Source organism: Oncorhynchus kisutch, linkage group LG15 (genome assembly GCF_002021735.2).
Source record: "Oncorhynchus kisutch isolate 150728-3 linkage group LG15, Okis_V2, whole genome shotgun sequence".
NCBI classification, from domain to species: Eukaryota; Metazoa; Chordata; class Actinopteri; order Salmoniformes; family Salmonidae; genus Oncorhynchus; species Oncorhynchus kisutch.
In genome coordinates this window covers 89,119,667-89,136,178 of record NC_034188.2, presented here as the reverse complement: position 1 = coordinate 89,136,178, position 16,512 = coordinate 89,119,667, and the positions used below count along the sequence as shown (strand labels likewise).

Genomic DNA, 16,512 nt, shown 5'->3' with positions numbered 1-16,512 from the left:
ATTGGGTGATACAGGGCGGTGATGCAGGGCGGTGATGCAGGGCAGTGATAGGGTGATACAGGGCAGTGATGGGGTGATGCAGGGCGGTGATGCAGGGTGGTGATGCAGGGTGGTGAGGTGATTTGGTGATGCAAGGCGGTGATGCAGGGTGGGTGATGCAGGGTGGTGATACAGGGAGGTGATTTGGTGATGCAGGGAGGTGATGCAGGGTGGTGATACAGGGAGGTGATTTGGTGATGCAGGGTGGGTGATGCGGCGATGCAGGGTGGTGATACAGGGAGGTGATACAGGGAGGTGATTTGGTGATGCAGGGCGGTGATGCAGGGTGGTGATACAGGGAGGTGATTTGGTGATGCAGGGCGGTGATGCAGGGTGGTGATACAGGGAGGTGATTTGGTGATGCAGGGTGGGTGATGCGGCGATGCAGGGTGGTGATGCAGGGTGGTGATACAGGGAGGTGATTTGGTGATGCAGGGTGGTGATGCAGGGTGGTGATACAGGGAGGTGATTTGGTGATGCAGGGTGGGTGATGCGGCGATGCAGGGTGGTGATGCAGGGTGGTGATACAGGGAGGTGATTTGGTGATGCAGGGTGGTGATGCAGGGTGGTGATACAGGGAGGTGATTTGGTGATGCAGGGTGGTGATACAGGGAGGTGATTTGGTGATGCAGGGCGGTGTTGCGGCAATGCAGGGTGGTGATACAGGGAGGTGATGCAGGGCGGTGATGCAGGGTGGTGATACAGGGAGGAGATTTGGTGATGCAGGGCGGTGATGCAGGGTGGTGATACAGGGAGGTGATTTGGTGATGCAGGGTGGGTGATGCGGCGATGCAGGGTGGTGATGCAGGGTGGTGATACAGGGAGGAGATTTGGTGATGCAGGGCGGTGATGCAGGGTGGTGATACAGGGAGGTGATTTGGTGATGCAGGGTGGTGATACAGGGAGGTGATTTGGTGATGCAGGGCGGTGTTGCGGCAATGCAGTGTGGTGATGCAGGGCGGCGATACAGGACAGGTTGTGGCTATTTCTCAGGAGCCTGCTGATGGTTTTGTACAATATTCTAAATACTTTTAGTGACAATTTATTATCCATTTTGCAAATACATGCCCACATATTGGGCAGAAAAACACAATGTCTGACATCTCCCTGCTAGGCCGATATCCAGCCTACTTCAAAGGCAAATGTAGCTTATATTTTTATAGTACAGAAATCGAATACTATATAAATGATTGTATATACAATATGTGTAGTAGAAACATTAAATAAATCATTCTTTCTTTTGTTTCATAGATGGTTGGGACAACTTCTCTCACCCGTACGAGAAGAAAGAGTTTGGAAAATGGGAACTGTGTCTGCCCCCCAAGCATGACAAGTCACCAGCCATCGAACACAACACCAAACTCAAGGTAGGCTTTACAGTACTGCTTTATATACAGCTGGGCCTACAGTACTGATATATGTTAAGGTAGGCCTACAGTACTGATACATGTTAAGGTAGGCCTACAGTACTGATACATGTTAAGGTAGGCCTACAGTACTGATACATGTTAAGGTAGGCCTACAGTACTGCTATATATTATCCAGGTAGGCCTACAGTACTGCTATATACTATCCAGGTAGCCAAATGCATTTAAACTCAGTTTTTCACAATTCCTGACATTTAATGCAAGTAAAATATCCCTGTTTTAGGTCAGTTAGGATCACCACTTTATTTTAAGAACGTGAACGGTCAGAATAATACTAGATAATTATTTCAGCTTTTATTTCTTTCATCACATTCCCAGTGGGTCACAAGATTAGACTTTCTGAAGCCGCTACTCCCTCTTGGTCGGTTTCTGAAGTCGCTACTTCCTCTTGGTCGGTTTCTGTACAGCTACTTCCACTTGGTCTGTTTCTGTACAGCTACTTCCACTTGGTCTGTTTCTGAAGCCGCTACTTCCTCTTGGTCTGTTTCTGAAGCCGCTACTGCCTCTTAGTCTGTTTCTGTACAGCTACTGCCTCTTTGTCGGTTTCTGAAGCCGCTACCCCCTCTTGGTCGGTTTCTGAAGCAGCTACTTCCTCTTGGTCTGTTTCTGAAGCCGCTACTTCCTTTTGGTCGGTTTCTGAAGCCGCTACCTCCTCTTGGTCTGTTTCTGAAGCCGCTACTTCCTCTTGGTCTGTTTCTGAAGCCGCTACTTCCTCTTGGTCGGGTCTGTTTCTGAAGCCGCTACTTCCTCTTGGTCTGTTTCTGAAGCCGCTACCTCCTCTTGGTCTGTTTCTGAAGCCGCTACCTCCTCTTGGTCTGTTTCTGATGCCGCTACCACCTCTTGGTCTGTTTCTGAAGCCGCTACCACCTCTTGGTCTGTTTCTGAAGCCGCTACCTCCTCTTGGTCGGGTCTGTTTCTGAAGCCGCTACCTCCTCTTGGTCGGGTCTGTTTCTGAAGCCGCTACCTCCTCTTGGTCGGGTCTGTTTCTGAAGCCGCTACCTCCTCTTGGTCGGGTCTGTTTCTGAAGCCGCTACCTCCTCTTGGTCGGGTCTGTTTCTGAAGCCGCTACCTCCTCTTGGTCGGGTCTGTTTCTGAAGCCGCTACCTCCTCTTGGTCGGGTCTGTTTCTGAAGCCGCTACCTCCTCTTGGTCTGTTTCTGATGCCGCTACCACCTCTTGGTCTGTTTCTGAAGCCGCTACCTCCTCTTGGTCGGGTCTGTTTCTGAAGCCGCTACCTCCTCTTGGTCGGGTCTGTTTCTGAAGCCGCTACCTCCTCTTGGTTCGGGTCTGTTTCTGAAGCCGCTACCTCCTCTTGGTTCGGGTCTGTTTCTGAAGCCGCTACCTCCTCTTGGTCTGTTTCTGAAGCCGCTACTTCCTCTTGGTCTGTTTCTGAAGCCGCTACTTCCTCTTGGTCTGTTTCTGAAGCCGCTACTTCCTCTTGGTCTGTTTCTGAAGCCGCTACCTCCTCTTGGCCGGGTCTGATTTGTAACAGAGAATGTGCTCTCATAAGCTGGTTAAAGGGGCAAACCGCAGTTGAAATGGATAACATAGCGTACTGTTTCAGTAAAAAGCTGAAGGGAGAGAAATTGAACCACACTCAAATTCATAGACAGAGATATAGATGCAAGGACTGACCATCCACGATACCAAAATTATAATTTTAAGCGTGCTTTGAGGCTATACAGTGTTTGTTTACAAACGTGGGAGTAAAACATTGACTGCTGTGTGTTATCAAGGTAGCCGACAATACTATAGTTTGGGTTCTGATTGGGTATGTAAGGCACGTATCAGTTATATTCTGCATGAACCAATGGGTACATATCATACATACAGGTCCAGAAGTGGATGTAGCAACTGTATATTGCCCTTTTTTATATATATATATTTTTTCAAGTCTGTCTGCTAGACTCCTACACACAGTGGGTTGAAGCTAAGGAATTCAACTCTGTGGTAGAATACAGAATGATCGTTTACAGTGGAATGTGGAGATACAATATATCTGATGAGAGAATCATGACTGTTTCTACATCCCTCTCTCCCTCATCCCTCTGTCCCTCCCTCCCTCCCTCCCTCACTACCTCAAGCCTACTCCCTCTCTCCCTCATCCCTCTGTCCCTCCCTCCCTCACTACCTCAAGCCTACTCCCTCTGTCCCTCCCTCCCTCCCTCACTACCTCACTACCTCAAGCCTACTCCCTCTCTCCCTCATCCCTCTGTCCCTCCCTCCCTCCCTCACTACCTCAAGCCTCCTCCCCCTCTCCCTCTCTGTCTCCCTCACTACCTCAAGCCTCCTCCTTCATCGCTCTAAGCTGCTTGGCTCTTGGTTCTGCCTGGCTCGGAGTTTCCTCATCTAAATTAGTTCCACAGCTACTCCTTCCTGGAACCAAGGGTCGTGTGTGTGTGTGTGTGTGTGTGTGTGTGTGTGTGTGTGTGTGTGCGCGCCAAGGGCCCTGCTCCTGTCTGCCTCTGTGCGTGTACACCAAGGGCCCCACTCCAATCGTTTGTTTCATGTAAAGCAGTTGCCCTGTGCATCATTCTGTTGCGCTCTCTGCTTCTGGGGAACAATATGCCAACTGCAAACAAGCTCTTAGTTCATTGTCTTCATGTTTTGTTTTGTTTTTGCCCTAAAAGCTACATCAGTGTCTCTCTCGGCTTAATTGCTGTCACAGTCTGTCCTTGTAGAGTCTTCCTGCTAAGGTTTTCCAACACAGCCCAGTGGACCGGCCGTACGCCACACAGTGTAAACTATTTTTGCTCTTCAAACTTCACCGTTGTAGTACCAGGGCAGCTTCATTTACATGATACTATATTATACTGTAGTACCAGAGCAGCTTAACTTACATGATACTATATTATACTGTAGTACCAGAGCAGCTTAACTTACATGATACTATATTATACTGTAGTACCAGAGCAGCTTAACTTACATGATACTATATTATACTGTAGTACCAGAGCAGCTTAACTTACATGATACTATATTATACTGTAGTACCAGAGCAGCTTAACTTACATGATACTATATTATACTGTAGTACCAGAGCAGCTTAACTTACATGATACTATATTATACTGTAGTACCAGAGCAGCTTAACTTACATGATACTATATTATACACTGCTCCAGAAAATAAAGGGAACAGTAAAATAACACATCCTAGATCTGAATGAATGAAATATTCTTATTAAATACTTTTTTCTTTACATAGTTGAATGTGCTGACGACAAAATCACACAAAAATGATCAATGGAAATCAAATTTATCAACCCATGGAGGTCTGGATTTGGAGTCACACTCAAAATTAAAGTGGAAAAACCACACTACAGGCTGATCCAACTTTGATGTAATGTCCTTAAAACAAGTCAAAATGAGGCTCAGTAGTGTGTGTGGCCTCCACGTGCCTGCATGACCTCCCTACAACGCCTAGGCATGCTCCTGATGAGGTGGCAGATGGTCTCCTGAGGGATCTCCTCCCAGACCTGGACTAAAGCGTCCACCAACTCCTGGACAGTCTGTGGTGCAACGTGGCATTGGTGGATGGAGCGAGATATGATGTCCCATGTGCTCAATTGGATTCAGGTCTGGGGAACGGGCGGGCCAGTCCATAGCATCAATGCCTTCCTCTTGCAGGAACTGCTGACACACTCCAGCCACATGAGGTCTAGCATTGTCTTGCATTAGGAGGAACCCAGGGCCAACCGCACCAGCGTATGGTCTCACAAGGGGTCTGAGGATCTCATCTCGGTACCTAATGGCAGTCAGGCTACATCTGGCGAGCAAATGGAGGGCATGGCGGGCCCCTAAAGAAATGCCACCCCACACCATGACTGACCCACCGCCAAACCGGTCATGCTGGAGGATGTTGCAGGCAGCAGAACATTCTCCACGGCGTCTCCAGACTGTCACGTCTGTCACATGTGCTCAGTGTGAACCTGCTTTCATCTGTGAAGAGCACAGGGTGCCAGTGGCGAATTTACCAATCTTGGTGTTCTCTGGCAAATGCCAAACGTCCTGCACGGTGTTGGGCTGTAAGCACAACCCTCACCTGTGGTCGTCGGGCCCTCATACCACCCTCATGGAGTCTGTTTCCGTTTGAGCAGACACGTGCACATTTGTGGCCTGCTGGAGGTCATTTTGCAGGGCTCTGTCAGTGCTCCACCTGCTCCTCCTTGCACAAAGGCGGAGGTAGCGGTCCTGCTGCTGGGTTGTTGACCTCCTACGGCCTCATCCACGTCTCTTGATGTACTGGTCTGTCTCCTGGTAGCGCCTCCATGCTCTGGACACTACGCTGACAGACACAGCAAACCTTCTTGCCACAGCTCGCATTGATGTGCCATCCTGGATGAGCTGCACTACCTGAGCCACTTGTGTGGGTTGTAGACTCCGTCTCATGCTACCACTAGAGTGAAAGCACCACCAGCATTCAAAGTGACCAAAACATCAGCCAGGAAGCATTGGACCTGAGAAGTGGTCTGTGGTCACCACCTGCAGAACCACTCCTTTATTGGGGGTGTGCTAATTGCCTATAATTTACACCTGTTGTCTATTCCATTTCCACAACAGCATGTGAAATGTATTGTGTTGCTTACCCAGTGTTGCTTCCTAAGTGGACAGTTTGATTTCAAGTGTGATTGACTTGGAATTAAATAGTGTTGTTTAAGTGTTCCCTTTATTTTTTTGAGCAGTGTACTTTACATTATACTTTTATTATATTGTAGTATAATAGCAGCTTAACTAACTTGCATGATACTATAGTACCAGAGCAGCTTCACTTATATTATACTATATAATATTGTAGTATAATAGCAGCTTAACTTACATTATGTTAGACATGTAGCAGTTGGTGTTTTTATTCCTCTGTCACCTCTCACCCCAACCCTGCCTGCCACCTCCCTGCTTCTCCCTCTAATATGCTTCCAGTTGGTGTTTTATTCCCTCTGTCACCTCTCACCCCAACCCTGCCTGCCGCAGTTGGTGTTTTATTCCTCTGTCACCTCTCACCCCAACCCTGCCTGCCGCCTCCCTGCTTCCCCCTCTAATATGCTTCCAGTTGGTGTTTTATTCCCTCTGTCACCTCTCACCCCAACCCTGCCTGCCGCCTCCCTGCTTCTCCCTCTAATATGCTTCCAGTTGGTGTTTTATTCCCTCTGTCACCTCTCACCCCAACCCTGCCTGCCGCCTCCCTGCGTCCCCCTCTAATATGTTGTTGTTTTGTTATTTTATCGGGATGCCCATTAGCTGTTGTGAAAGCTACACATGCTCTTTCTGGGTTCCACATGAACGATGACATATTACAGAACATTAATAGACGACAACGGCACTAGATTTTATACATGCACACTATCTATTTGTATTTTTTATTTAACTTTTATTTAACTAGGGAAATCAGTTAAGAACAAATTCTTATTTTCAATGGTCGCCTAGCAACAGTGGGTTAACTGCCTTGTTCAGGGGGCAGAACGACAGATTTTTTTTTTACCTTGTCAGCTCGCGGGATTCAATCTAGCAACCCTTCTTGAATTTGTTCTGGATTTTGGGACTGTGAAAAGACCATTTCTGGTGGGGTAAGTGTCTGTGTAAGTTGACTATGCAGACAATTGAGATTTGTCAACACTTTGATGGTTCTTGTAAAAAAAGGTGATGCAGCTGTGATCAACTATTGGCCAAGAGAGAGTGGCATGCATAGTATTTATATTTGCCCTCTGATTACAATGAAGAGCAAGACGTGCAGCTCTGTTCTGGGCCAGTTGCATCTTAACTAGGCCTTCCTGCTTTTAGGAGTGTGGTGTCAAAAAAGCAGAGTTTCTCTTTATTACGGACAGACCTCTCCCCATCTTTACAACCATTGAATCTGTATGTTTTGATCATGACAGTTTACAATCTAAGGTAATGCCAAATAATTTAGTCTCCCTAACTTGTTCAACAGCCACACCATTCATTACCAGATTGAGCTGAGGTATAGAGTTTAGCGAATGATTTGTACCAAATGCAATGCTCTTAATTTTAGAGATTTGTCAGGATTCTTTAAAAAAAATTTTTTAACTGGGAACTCATTCCAAAACTGAATGCAACTCTTTAAGGGTTTCAGTGACTTCATTAGCTGTGGTTGTTGACCTGTATGTGGTTGAATCATCAGCATACGTGGACACACAGACTTTGTTTAATGCCAGTGGCAGGTCATTGGTAAAACAAAAAAAAAGAGTAGAGGGCCTAGAGAGGTTCTCTGTGGTACACCACACCCTACATGTTTGACATTGGAGAAGCTTCTGTGAAAGAGAACCCTTTTGAGTTCTATTCGATAGATGGCTCTGAATCCACAATATGGCAGAGGTTGAAAAGCCACAACACATAAGTGTTCTCAACAACAGGTTGGGCTCAATAATATCGAAGGCTGCACTGAAATCTAACAGTACAGCTCCCACAATCTTCTTATCAATTTCTTTCAACCAATTGTGAGTAATTTGTGTCCGTGCAGTACATGTTGACTGCCCTTCTCTGCCAGCATGCTGAAAGGCTTGTTGATAGCATTGCCAGTATCCAACACACAGTACCACTACCAGAGCAACTTGGGTATCAGGTTGTTTTGATTCCCACCCCACCCTGCTCTCCTCTCCCCTCTAATAAACCTCTAATTCTAGTCATTTAGTCTGTAGTACTAGCCCTTCAGGCCTGTGTCCCAAATGCCTCCCTATATAGTGCACAACTTTTGAACAAGGCCCATAGGGGACTAGGCACTATGTAGGAAATAAGGAGCCGTTTGGGACGCAGCATGACTCTGGCCCTCCTACCAATCCGTTTCTTCAGCTATCTGTCTGTCTAGAATCTTTATGAAGTGTGAATTGTGTTGCTGGGGGGTCCAGAATGGGCCTAGTTGTCCCCAGGTGGGCCACATGGAATGAGAATATCCCAGTGGGGAAGGCTGCCTGGGGAGAGGGGGCTGGGAGCGGGCTAGGAAGGGGAGGTGGAGGGGGCTAGGGAGGTGGAGGGGGCTAGGAGGGTTACAGGCAGGTGGCAGACACACACACACACACACACACACACACACACACACACACACACCACACACAGGTTACAGGCAGGTGTCAGACACACACACACACACACAAGGGTTACAGGCAGGTGGCAGACACACACACACACACACACACACACACACACACACACACACACACACACACACAGTGGTTACAGGCAGGTGGCAGACACATACACACACACAGTGGTTACAGGCAGGTGGCAGACACACACACACAGTGGTTACAGGCAGGTGGCAGTGGGGGCTGTCATTCCCTCTCCACAGAGGTGTTTAGAGGCTAATTATGTTCTAATTCTCCTGCTTTTTCTCTTTCTCTCGCTCTTCTCTCCTTTCTCACACAAACACTCTCACTATATTTCTCTGTCCCTGGCGGGTCAGAAAGGAGACTGACTGGTTAATAGAACCAATAATGGATGATAGGCAGTGGCAGCAGCGTTACGACCCTTTTGATCTCATAGATTTCTGATTTTCACAGATTGCTCCCTCCCTCTCTGTCTCTGTCTCTCTCTATCTCTCTCTCTGTCTCTCTGTCTCTCTCTCTGTCTCTCTCTGTCTCTCTCTCTCTCTCTCTCTCTCTCTCTCTCTCTCTCTCTCTCTGCATCCCAAATTGCACCCTTTTTCCTATTTAGGGACATAAGGCTCTAGTCAAATGTAGTACACTATTTAGGGCGCCAGTTGGGACCCCCCACCCCCCCCCCCATTTCTCTCTGGATGGGAAATTGTGACTGATCCTAGCCGACAGCATTAGCACCGCAGGGAGAAAGAAATGGCACTCGGTTCAGTCCTCCCACACACACACACACACACACACACACAGTCCTCCCACACACACACACACACACACACACAGTCCTCCCTCACCTAGATTAAGAGATGTGAAACACAGGCCTGTCAGTTAACCTATCATTAAGATACATTATCGAACCATTTATCATATTTGCCAATAACATAATCTATAATTAAATGACCTTTCAATAACAATCTAGAATTAAATTATGTTCCTTTCCCTTTTAATTCATGGATTTATCAAAACTTTTCTTGATTTTGTCTCCCAGGCATTTATCCATAGATAAATTCACACACAGACACACACACAGAGTACACACTATTAAATTGGGGGGGAGAACGAGAGAAGAAAGGCGAAAGGAGGGATGATGGAGGAAGAGGGAGCAGCTTTGATTGAAGTGGAATGTCTTTCCTTGATGGACTGACAATGAAAAGTGCTCATTGAACAGCCGGTACCTTTTTTCCTTTTGGCAGATGGATGAAACAGAGAGTCAGCTATTTCCTGAGAAATACGCAAACACTCGTGTCACACATGACACACTCAGTGGCACATTTATGCATGCGCTGTAAATTATACACACGTACAGTCTGGAGCACAGGAGGCCTGGCAGCTATTGTTGATTTATGTTCTCGGACTGGTATCACTCATCCTTTCGTTCCTTCTTCCAGTCATCCCTTCATCTTCTACTGAGGAAGGTCTGGTTTTTATCCCAATTGACACTCTGTTCTCGGTACAGTGCACTGTCCATAGCCCTGCCTCTTGTCGGAAGTAGTGCGCAATGTAGGGAATAGGCTGTCCATTTGGGACCTTTTCTCTGTGTCGTTGAATAGGCCTGACTCGGTCTCTGTGTCGTTGAATAGGCCTGACTCGGTCTCTGTGTCGTTGAATGGGCCTGACTCGGTCTCTGTGTCGTTGAATGGGCCTGACTCGGTCTCTGTGTCGTTGAATGGGCCTGACTCGGTCTCTGTGCCGTTGAATGGGCCTGACTTCGGTCTCTGTGTCGTTGAATGGGCCTGACTTCGGTCTCTGTGTCGTTGATTGGGCCTGACTTCGGTCTCTGTGTCGTTGAATGGGCCTGACTTCGGTCTCTGTGTCGTTGAATGGGCCTGACTTCGGTCTCTGTGTCGTTGAATGGGCCTGACTTCGGTCTCTGTGTCGGTGAATGGGCCTGACTTCGGTCTCTGTGTCGGTGAATGGGCCTGACTTCGGTCTCTGTGTCGTTGAATGGGCCTGACTTGGCTCTCTGTGTCGTTGAATGGGCCTGACTTCGGTCTCTGTGTCGTTGAATGGGCCTGACTTCGGTCTCTGTGTCGTTGAATGGGCCTGACTCGGTCTCTGTGTCGTTGAATGGGCCTGACTCGGTCTCTGTGCCGTTGAATGGGCCTGACTCGGTCTCTGTGTCGTTGAATGGGCCTGACTCGATCTCTGTGTCGTTGAATGGGCCTGACTCGGTCTCTGTGTCGTTGAATGGGCCTGACTTCGGTCTCTGTGTCGTTGAATGGGCCTGACTTCGGTCTGTGTGTCGTTGAATGGGCCTGACTTCGGTCTCTGTGTCGTTGAATGGGCCTGACTCGGTCTTTGTGTTGAATGACTTTGCTTTACCATGCGTCTTTGACCTGACTGACCTTGTCCCCAGGCTAATTTTGCTACTAAATATAGAGCCTGGAAACACTGTGCAACAAAGTGGGACTTAAAAGAGAAAGACCGCTACAGCTGTATTAGATGGCACTTTAAAAATACATCAAAATACAAGTCACATGTTATTGGTCACATACACGTGGTTAGCAGATGTTATTGGTCACATACACATGGTTAGCAGATGCTATTGGTCACATACACATGGTTAGCAGATGTTATTGGTCACATACACATGGTTAGCAGATGTTATTGGTCACATGGTTAGTAGATGTTATTGGTCACATACACATGGTTAGCAGATGTTATTGGTCACATACACATGGTTAGCAGATGCTATTGGTCACATACACATGGTTAGCAGATGCTATTGGTCACATACACATGGTTAGCAGATGCTATTGGTCACATACACATGGTTAGCAGATGTTATTGGTCACATACACATGGTTAGCAGATGTTATTGGTCACATACACATGGTTAGCAGATGCTATTGGTCACATACACATGGTTAGCAGATGTTATTGGTCAACATACACATGGTTAGTAGATGTTATTGGTCACATACACGTGGTTAGCAGATGTTATTGGTCACATACACATGGTTAGCAGATGTTATTGGTCACATACACATGGTTAGCAGATGTTATTGGTCACATACACGTGGTTAACAGATGTTATTGGTCACATACACATGGTTAGCAGATGTTATTGGTCACATACACATGGTTAGCAGATGTTATTGGTCACATACACATGGTTAGCAGATGTTATTGGTCACATACATGTGGTTAGCAGATGTTATTGGTCACATACACGTGGTTAGCAGATGTTATTGGTCACATACACATGGTTAGCAGATGTTATTGGTCACATACACGTGGTTAGCAGATGTTATTGGTCACATACACGTGGTTAACATATGTTATTGGTCACATACACGTGGTTAACATATGTTATTGGTCACATACACGTGGTTAGCAGATGTTATTGGTCACATACACGTGGTTAGCAGATGTTATTGGTCACATACACATGGTTAGCAGATGTTATTGGTCACATACATGTGGTTAGCAGATGTTATTGGTCACATACACGTGGTTAGCAGATGTTATTGGTCACATACACATGGTTAGCAGATGTTATTGGTCACATACACATGGTTAGCAGATGTTATTGGTCACATACACATGGTTAGCAGATGTTATTGGTCACATACATGTGGTTAGCAGATGTTATTGGTCACATACACGTGGTTAGCAGATGTTATTGGTCACATACACATGGTTAGCAAATGTTATTGGTCACATACACATGGTTAGCAGATGTTATTGGTCACATACACGTGGTTAGCAGATGTTATTGGTCACATACACGTGGTTAACATATGTTATTGGTCACATACACGTGGTTAACATATGTTATTGGTCACATACACGTGGTTAGCAGATGTTAATGCGAGTGTAGCGAAATGCTTGTGCTTGACATGACCTATTACAGTCCTATTACAGCGACCATATTATTTTTTGGAAGCCCAATTGATTCTGAGTTTGGGCATATAACGTTTATGTGAACCAGATCTACAATGCATACTTTCCCCATCTCACTTCCTGATTTAGCCTAAATCACATGCACTGTTCGCACTTTGAAATCCACAAGGTAATCAGGGGGTATGCTAGATCAGGGGTTGTCATACTCATTCCAAGCAGGGCCTAGTGTCTGTTGTTTTTTTTGTTTTTTTCCCCCTTTCAATTAAGACCTAGACCAGCAGTTCTTTACTAATCAGTGACCTTAATTCATAAATCAAGTATAAAGGAGGAGCCCCGCAGACACTCGGTCCTCCGTGGAACGAGTTGGACACGTGTACTAGATGCTGATGTACTGAGAGATCAGCCAATGAAGTTCCAGAGGTAGTCCCCCCCCCCCCCCGCTCCTGCCATAGGCTCCATTCAAGTCCCTTTCTGAGACTCTGTGAAACCAGATGGTTGCAAAGGGAAAGAGCCGTCTGCTGGACACGATTTAGTTGTTGACCGGTCTGACCTAATTCTAACCCCAGTCATCAGTCTTATTTCCCAGGTGGTCTGCACAGCGTTTCTATATTCTGAATGCCCTACCTTTTCGTCCTATGTTTGAAATGCCCTTATGACCTTTTGGCCTTTTTTAAAATTTGGATTACCTTCTCATTGTGACTTCTGTTGTGACTTCCTCTTTAACCCCAGTCATCTGTCTTGTCTCCCAGGTAACGGCCTTACATTGTCCCTATGTTTTGAAAGCCTGTCCTCTTTGTCCTCACTTCACTGTCTCTAACCATTTTCTTTGGGAATTTAATCTTTACACTTTATACCTATAATACCGGTGCTGACTCCCAAATGGCACCCTATTCCCTATGTAGTGCCTATGGGCCCTGGTCAAAGGTAGTGCACTATAAATGGAATAGGGTACCAATTGGGAAGCGGACCCCATGTGTCTTTGTTGCGACTGCTGTAACCTCTGTGTCACCTGTCACCTGTCTGGTGTCCCTGCAGGTTGTGGTCCACACTAAGAAAGGGGAGCGTCTGTACCGCATTTCACCTTGGGCCAAGTACGCCATCCAGACCGAGAAACAAGTCATCTATGACTGGGTCCACTGGGACCCTCCTCAACCTTATCTAGTAAGTACTGAATTCCTCCTCAACCTTACCTGGTAAGTACTGAATTCATCATCAACCTTACCTGGTAAGTACTGAATTCATCATCAACCTTACCTGGTAAGTACTGAATTCCTCATCAACCTTATCTAGTAAGTACGGAATTCCTCATCAACCTTATCTAGTACGTACTGAATTTCTTACCTAGTAAGTATTGAAGTCGTCCTCAACCTTATCTAGTAAGTTATACAGTCTAATGTTACACTGGCTTCCATCACTTTACATATAGTAAATGATGAGTTCTGTACAAGATCTATCATCAGTGATGAAGCCAAAAAACACTCCCCATCCCAGATAAACCTGCATCACATCCTGTCATCTTAATCATTCATGATGGTTTTCAATGGGGAAACTCATTCACATGTCTATTCTACTAACTGCAATAGCTGATGTTATTGAGTCTGTGCAAGTTCTCCCACTTAAAAAGATGAGAGGCCTGTAATTCGTGCTTGTTTGTAGGTGACCAAATACTTATTTTCCACCATAATTTGCAAATAAATTCATTAAAAATCCTACAATGTGTACCTATGATGAAAATTACAGGCCTCATCTTTTTAAGTGGGAGAACTTGCACAATTGGTGGCTGACTAAATCCTTTTTTGCCCCACTGTATGTGTCTCTAAAATGGTCATACATTGGGCAGGAGGTTAGGAAGTGCAGCTCAGTTTCCAACTCATTTTGTGGGCAGTATGCACATTGCCAGTCTTCTCTTGAGAGCCAGGTCTGCATACGGCGGCCTTTCTAAATAGTAAGGTTATGCTCATTGAGACTGTACGTTGTCAAAGCTTTCCTTAAGTTTGGGTCAGTCACAGTGGTCAGGTATTCTGCCACTGTGTACTCTCTGTTTAGGGCCAAATAGCTTTCCAGTTTGCTCAGTTTGTTTGGTTAATTATTTTTAATTCCAAGTAATTATCTTTAGTTTCTCATGATTTGGTTGGATTTAATTGTGTTGCTGTGCTGGTACTCTGTGGGGTCTGTTTGTGTTTTAGAACAGAGCCCCAGGACCCGCTTGCTTAGGGGACTCTTCTCTAGGTTAATCTCTCTGGAAGTGATGGTTTTGTTATGGACATTTTGGGAATCGTTTCCTTTTAGGTGGTTGTAGAATTTAGCTTCTCTTTTCTGGATTTTGATAATTCGCAGGTATCGGCCTAATTCTGGTCTATGTGGGATGTCGAATTTTATCTTCCTTTTGGTGACGTGGAAAGCCCTTCTTGCTTTGTCTCTGATCGTTCAAGGCTTTGTCGATGTTAAGGCCGAGGTAGGTATAGTTTTTTTTTGTGCTTTAGGGCAACAGTGTCAAGATGGAATTTGTATAAATGGGCCAGGGAACTGGACCTTTTTTTGAACACCATTATTTGTGTCTTACTGACATTTACTGTCAGGGCCCAAGTCTGGCAGAATCTGTGCAGAAGATCTAGGTGCTGCTGTAGGCCCTCCTTGGTTGGTGACGGAAGCACCAGATCAGCAGCAAACAGGAGACATTTTACTTCAGATTCTAGTAGGGTGAGGTCGGGTGCTGTTGACTGTTCCATTGCCCTCGCCAATTCATGATATATATGTTGAAGAGGGTGGTGCTCAAGCTTCGTCCCTGTCTCACCCCACGGCCCTGTGGAAAGAAATGTTGTGTGTTTTGTTTATTTAGCTGCACACTTGTTGTTTGTGTACATTGATTTTACGCATGTTTTTCCCCCCAACACAGATTTTCATCAATTTGTATAGCAGACCCTCGTGCCCAATTGAGTCAAAGCTTTTTTGAAATCAACAAAGCATGAGAAGACTTTGCCTTTGTTTTGGTTTGTTTGTTTTTTAATTAGGTTGTGCAGGTTGAATACGTGGTCTGTCGCATGGTAATTTGGTAAAAAGCCAATTTGACATACTGTATGCTCAGGAAATTGTTTTCACTGAGGAAATGTACGAGTCTGTTCTTAATGATAATACAGAGGATTTTCCCAAGGTTGCTGTTAACTCATATCCCACGGTAGTTATTGGGGTCAAATGATCAGTCCTTGGTTTCCCAATATTGGGGAGGATGCCAGAGCTGAAGTATTGCCAATTGGAATTGTTTTATACCATCAACACCACAGGCCTTTTTGGGTTGGAGGTTTTGTATTTTGTCCTGTAGTTCATTCAATATAATTTGAGTATCCTGTGGGTTCTGGTAGTCCTTAATAGCTATCTAAAATGTGTAATTAATCATGTGTATGATCAATCATCACGTTTGCAGATGACAGCAGTGGTAGGCCTTATATTCAACAACGGCGAGACAGCTTACAGGGAGGAGGTGAGGGTCCTGGCGGAGTCGATTGTGTCATACAGGAGACAGCAGAGGGAGCACGTTCCCCATCAATGGGACCACAGTGGAGAAGGTGAAAAGCTTCAAGTTTCTCGGTGTACACATCACTGACAACCTGAAATCGTCCACCCACACAGACAGTGTTGTGAAGAAGGCTCAAGAGTGCCTCGTCACCCTTAGCAGGCTGAAGAAATTTGCCTTGGCACCTAAGACCCTCACAAACCTTTACAGATGTACCATTGAGAGCATCCTGTTGGGCTGTATCACCGTCTGGTACAGCAACCGCACCGCCCACAACCGCAGGATTCTCCAAAGGGTGGTGCGATCTGCCCAACGCATCACCGGGGGACACTGCCCACCCTCCAGGGCAGTATCCAGTGTCACAGGAAGGCCAAAAAGATCATCAAGGACTTCAGTCAGCCGAGCCACGGCCTGTTCACCCCACTTCCATCCAGAAGGTGAGGACGGTACAGATATGTCAAAGCGGGTTCCGAGATGCTGAAAGGCCATCAGACTGTTAAATAGTCACCACTAGCCACCCAGTAACCTGTTCTGAACTTTAGTCAATGTCACTAGCTAGCTACCAACCGGTTACTCTACCCTGCACCT

At 46.0% G+C, this 16,512-nt stretch overlaps 1 protein-coding gene across 1 annotated transcript in view; it reads left to right on the top strand.

The window, feature by feature from the left end:
• The window catches only part of gbe1b (glucan (1,4-alpha-), branching enzyme 1b), a 275,869-nt gene that overhangs the window by 49,134 nt on the left and 210,223 nt on the right, over positions 1-16,512 (top strand). The window contains exons 3-4 of the mRNA XM_031791268.1: positions 1,291-1,406; positions 13,449-13,574. Of these exons, the coding sequence (XP_031647128.1) occupies positions 1,291-1,406; positions 13,449-13,574 (242 nt within the window). The remainder of the gene's footprint in view (positions 1-1,290; positions 1,407-13,448; positions 13,575-16,512) is intronic.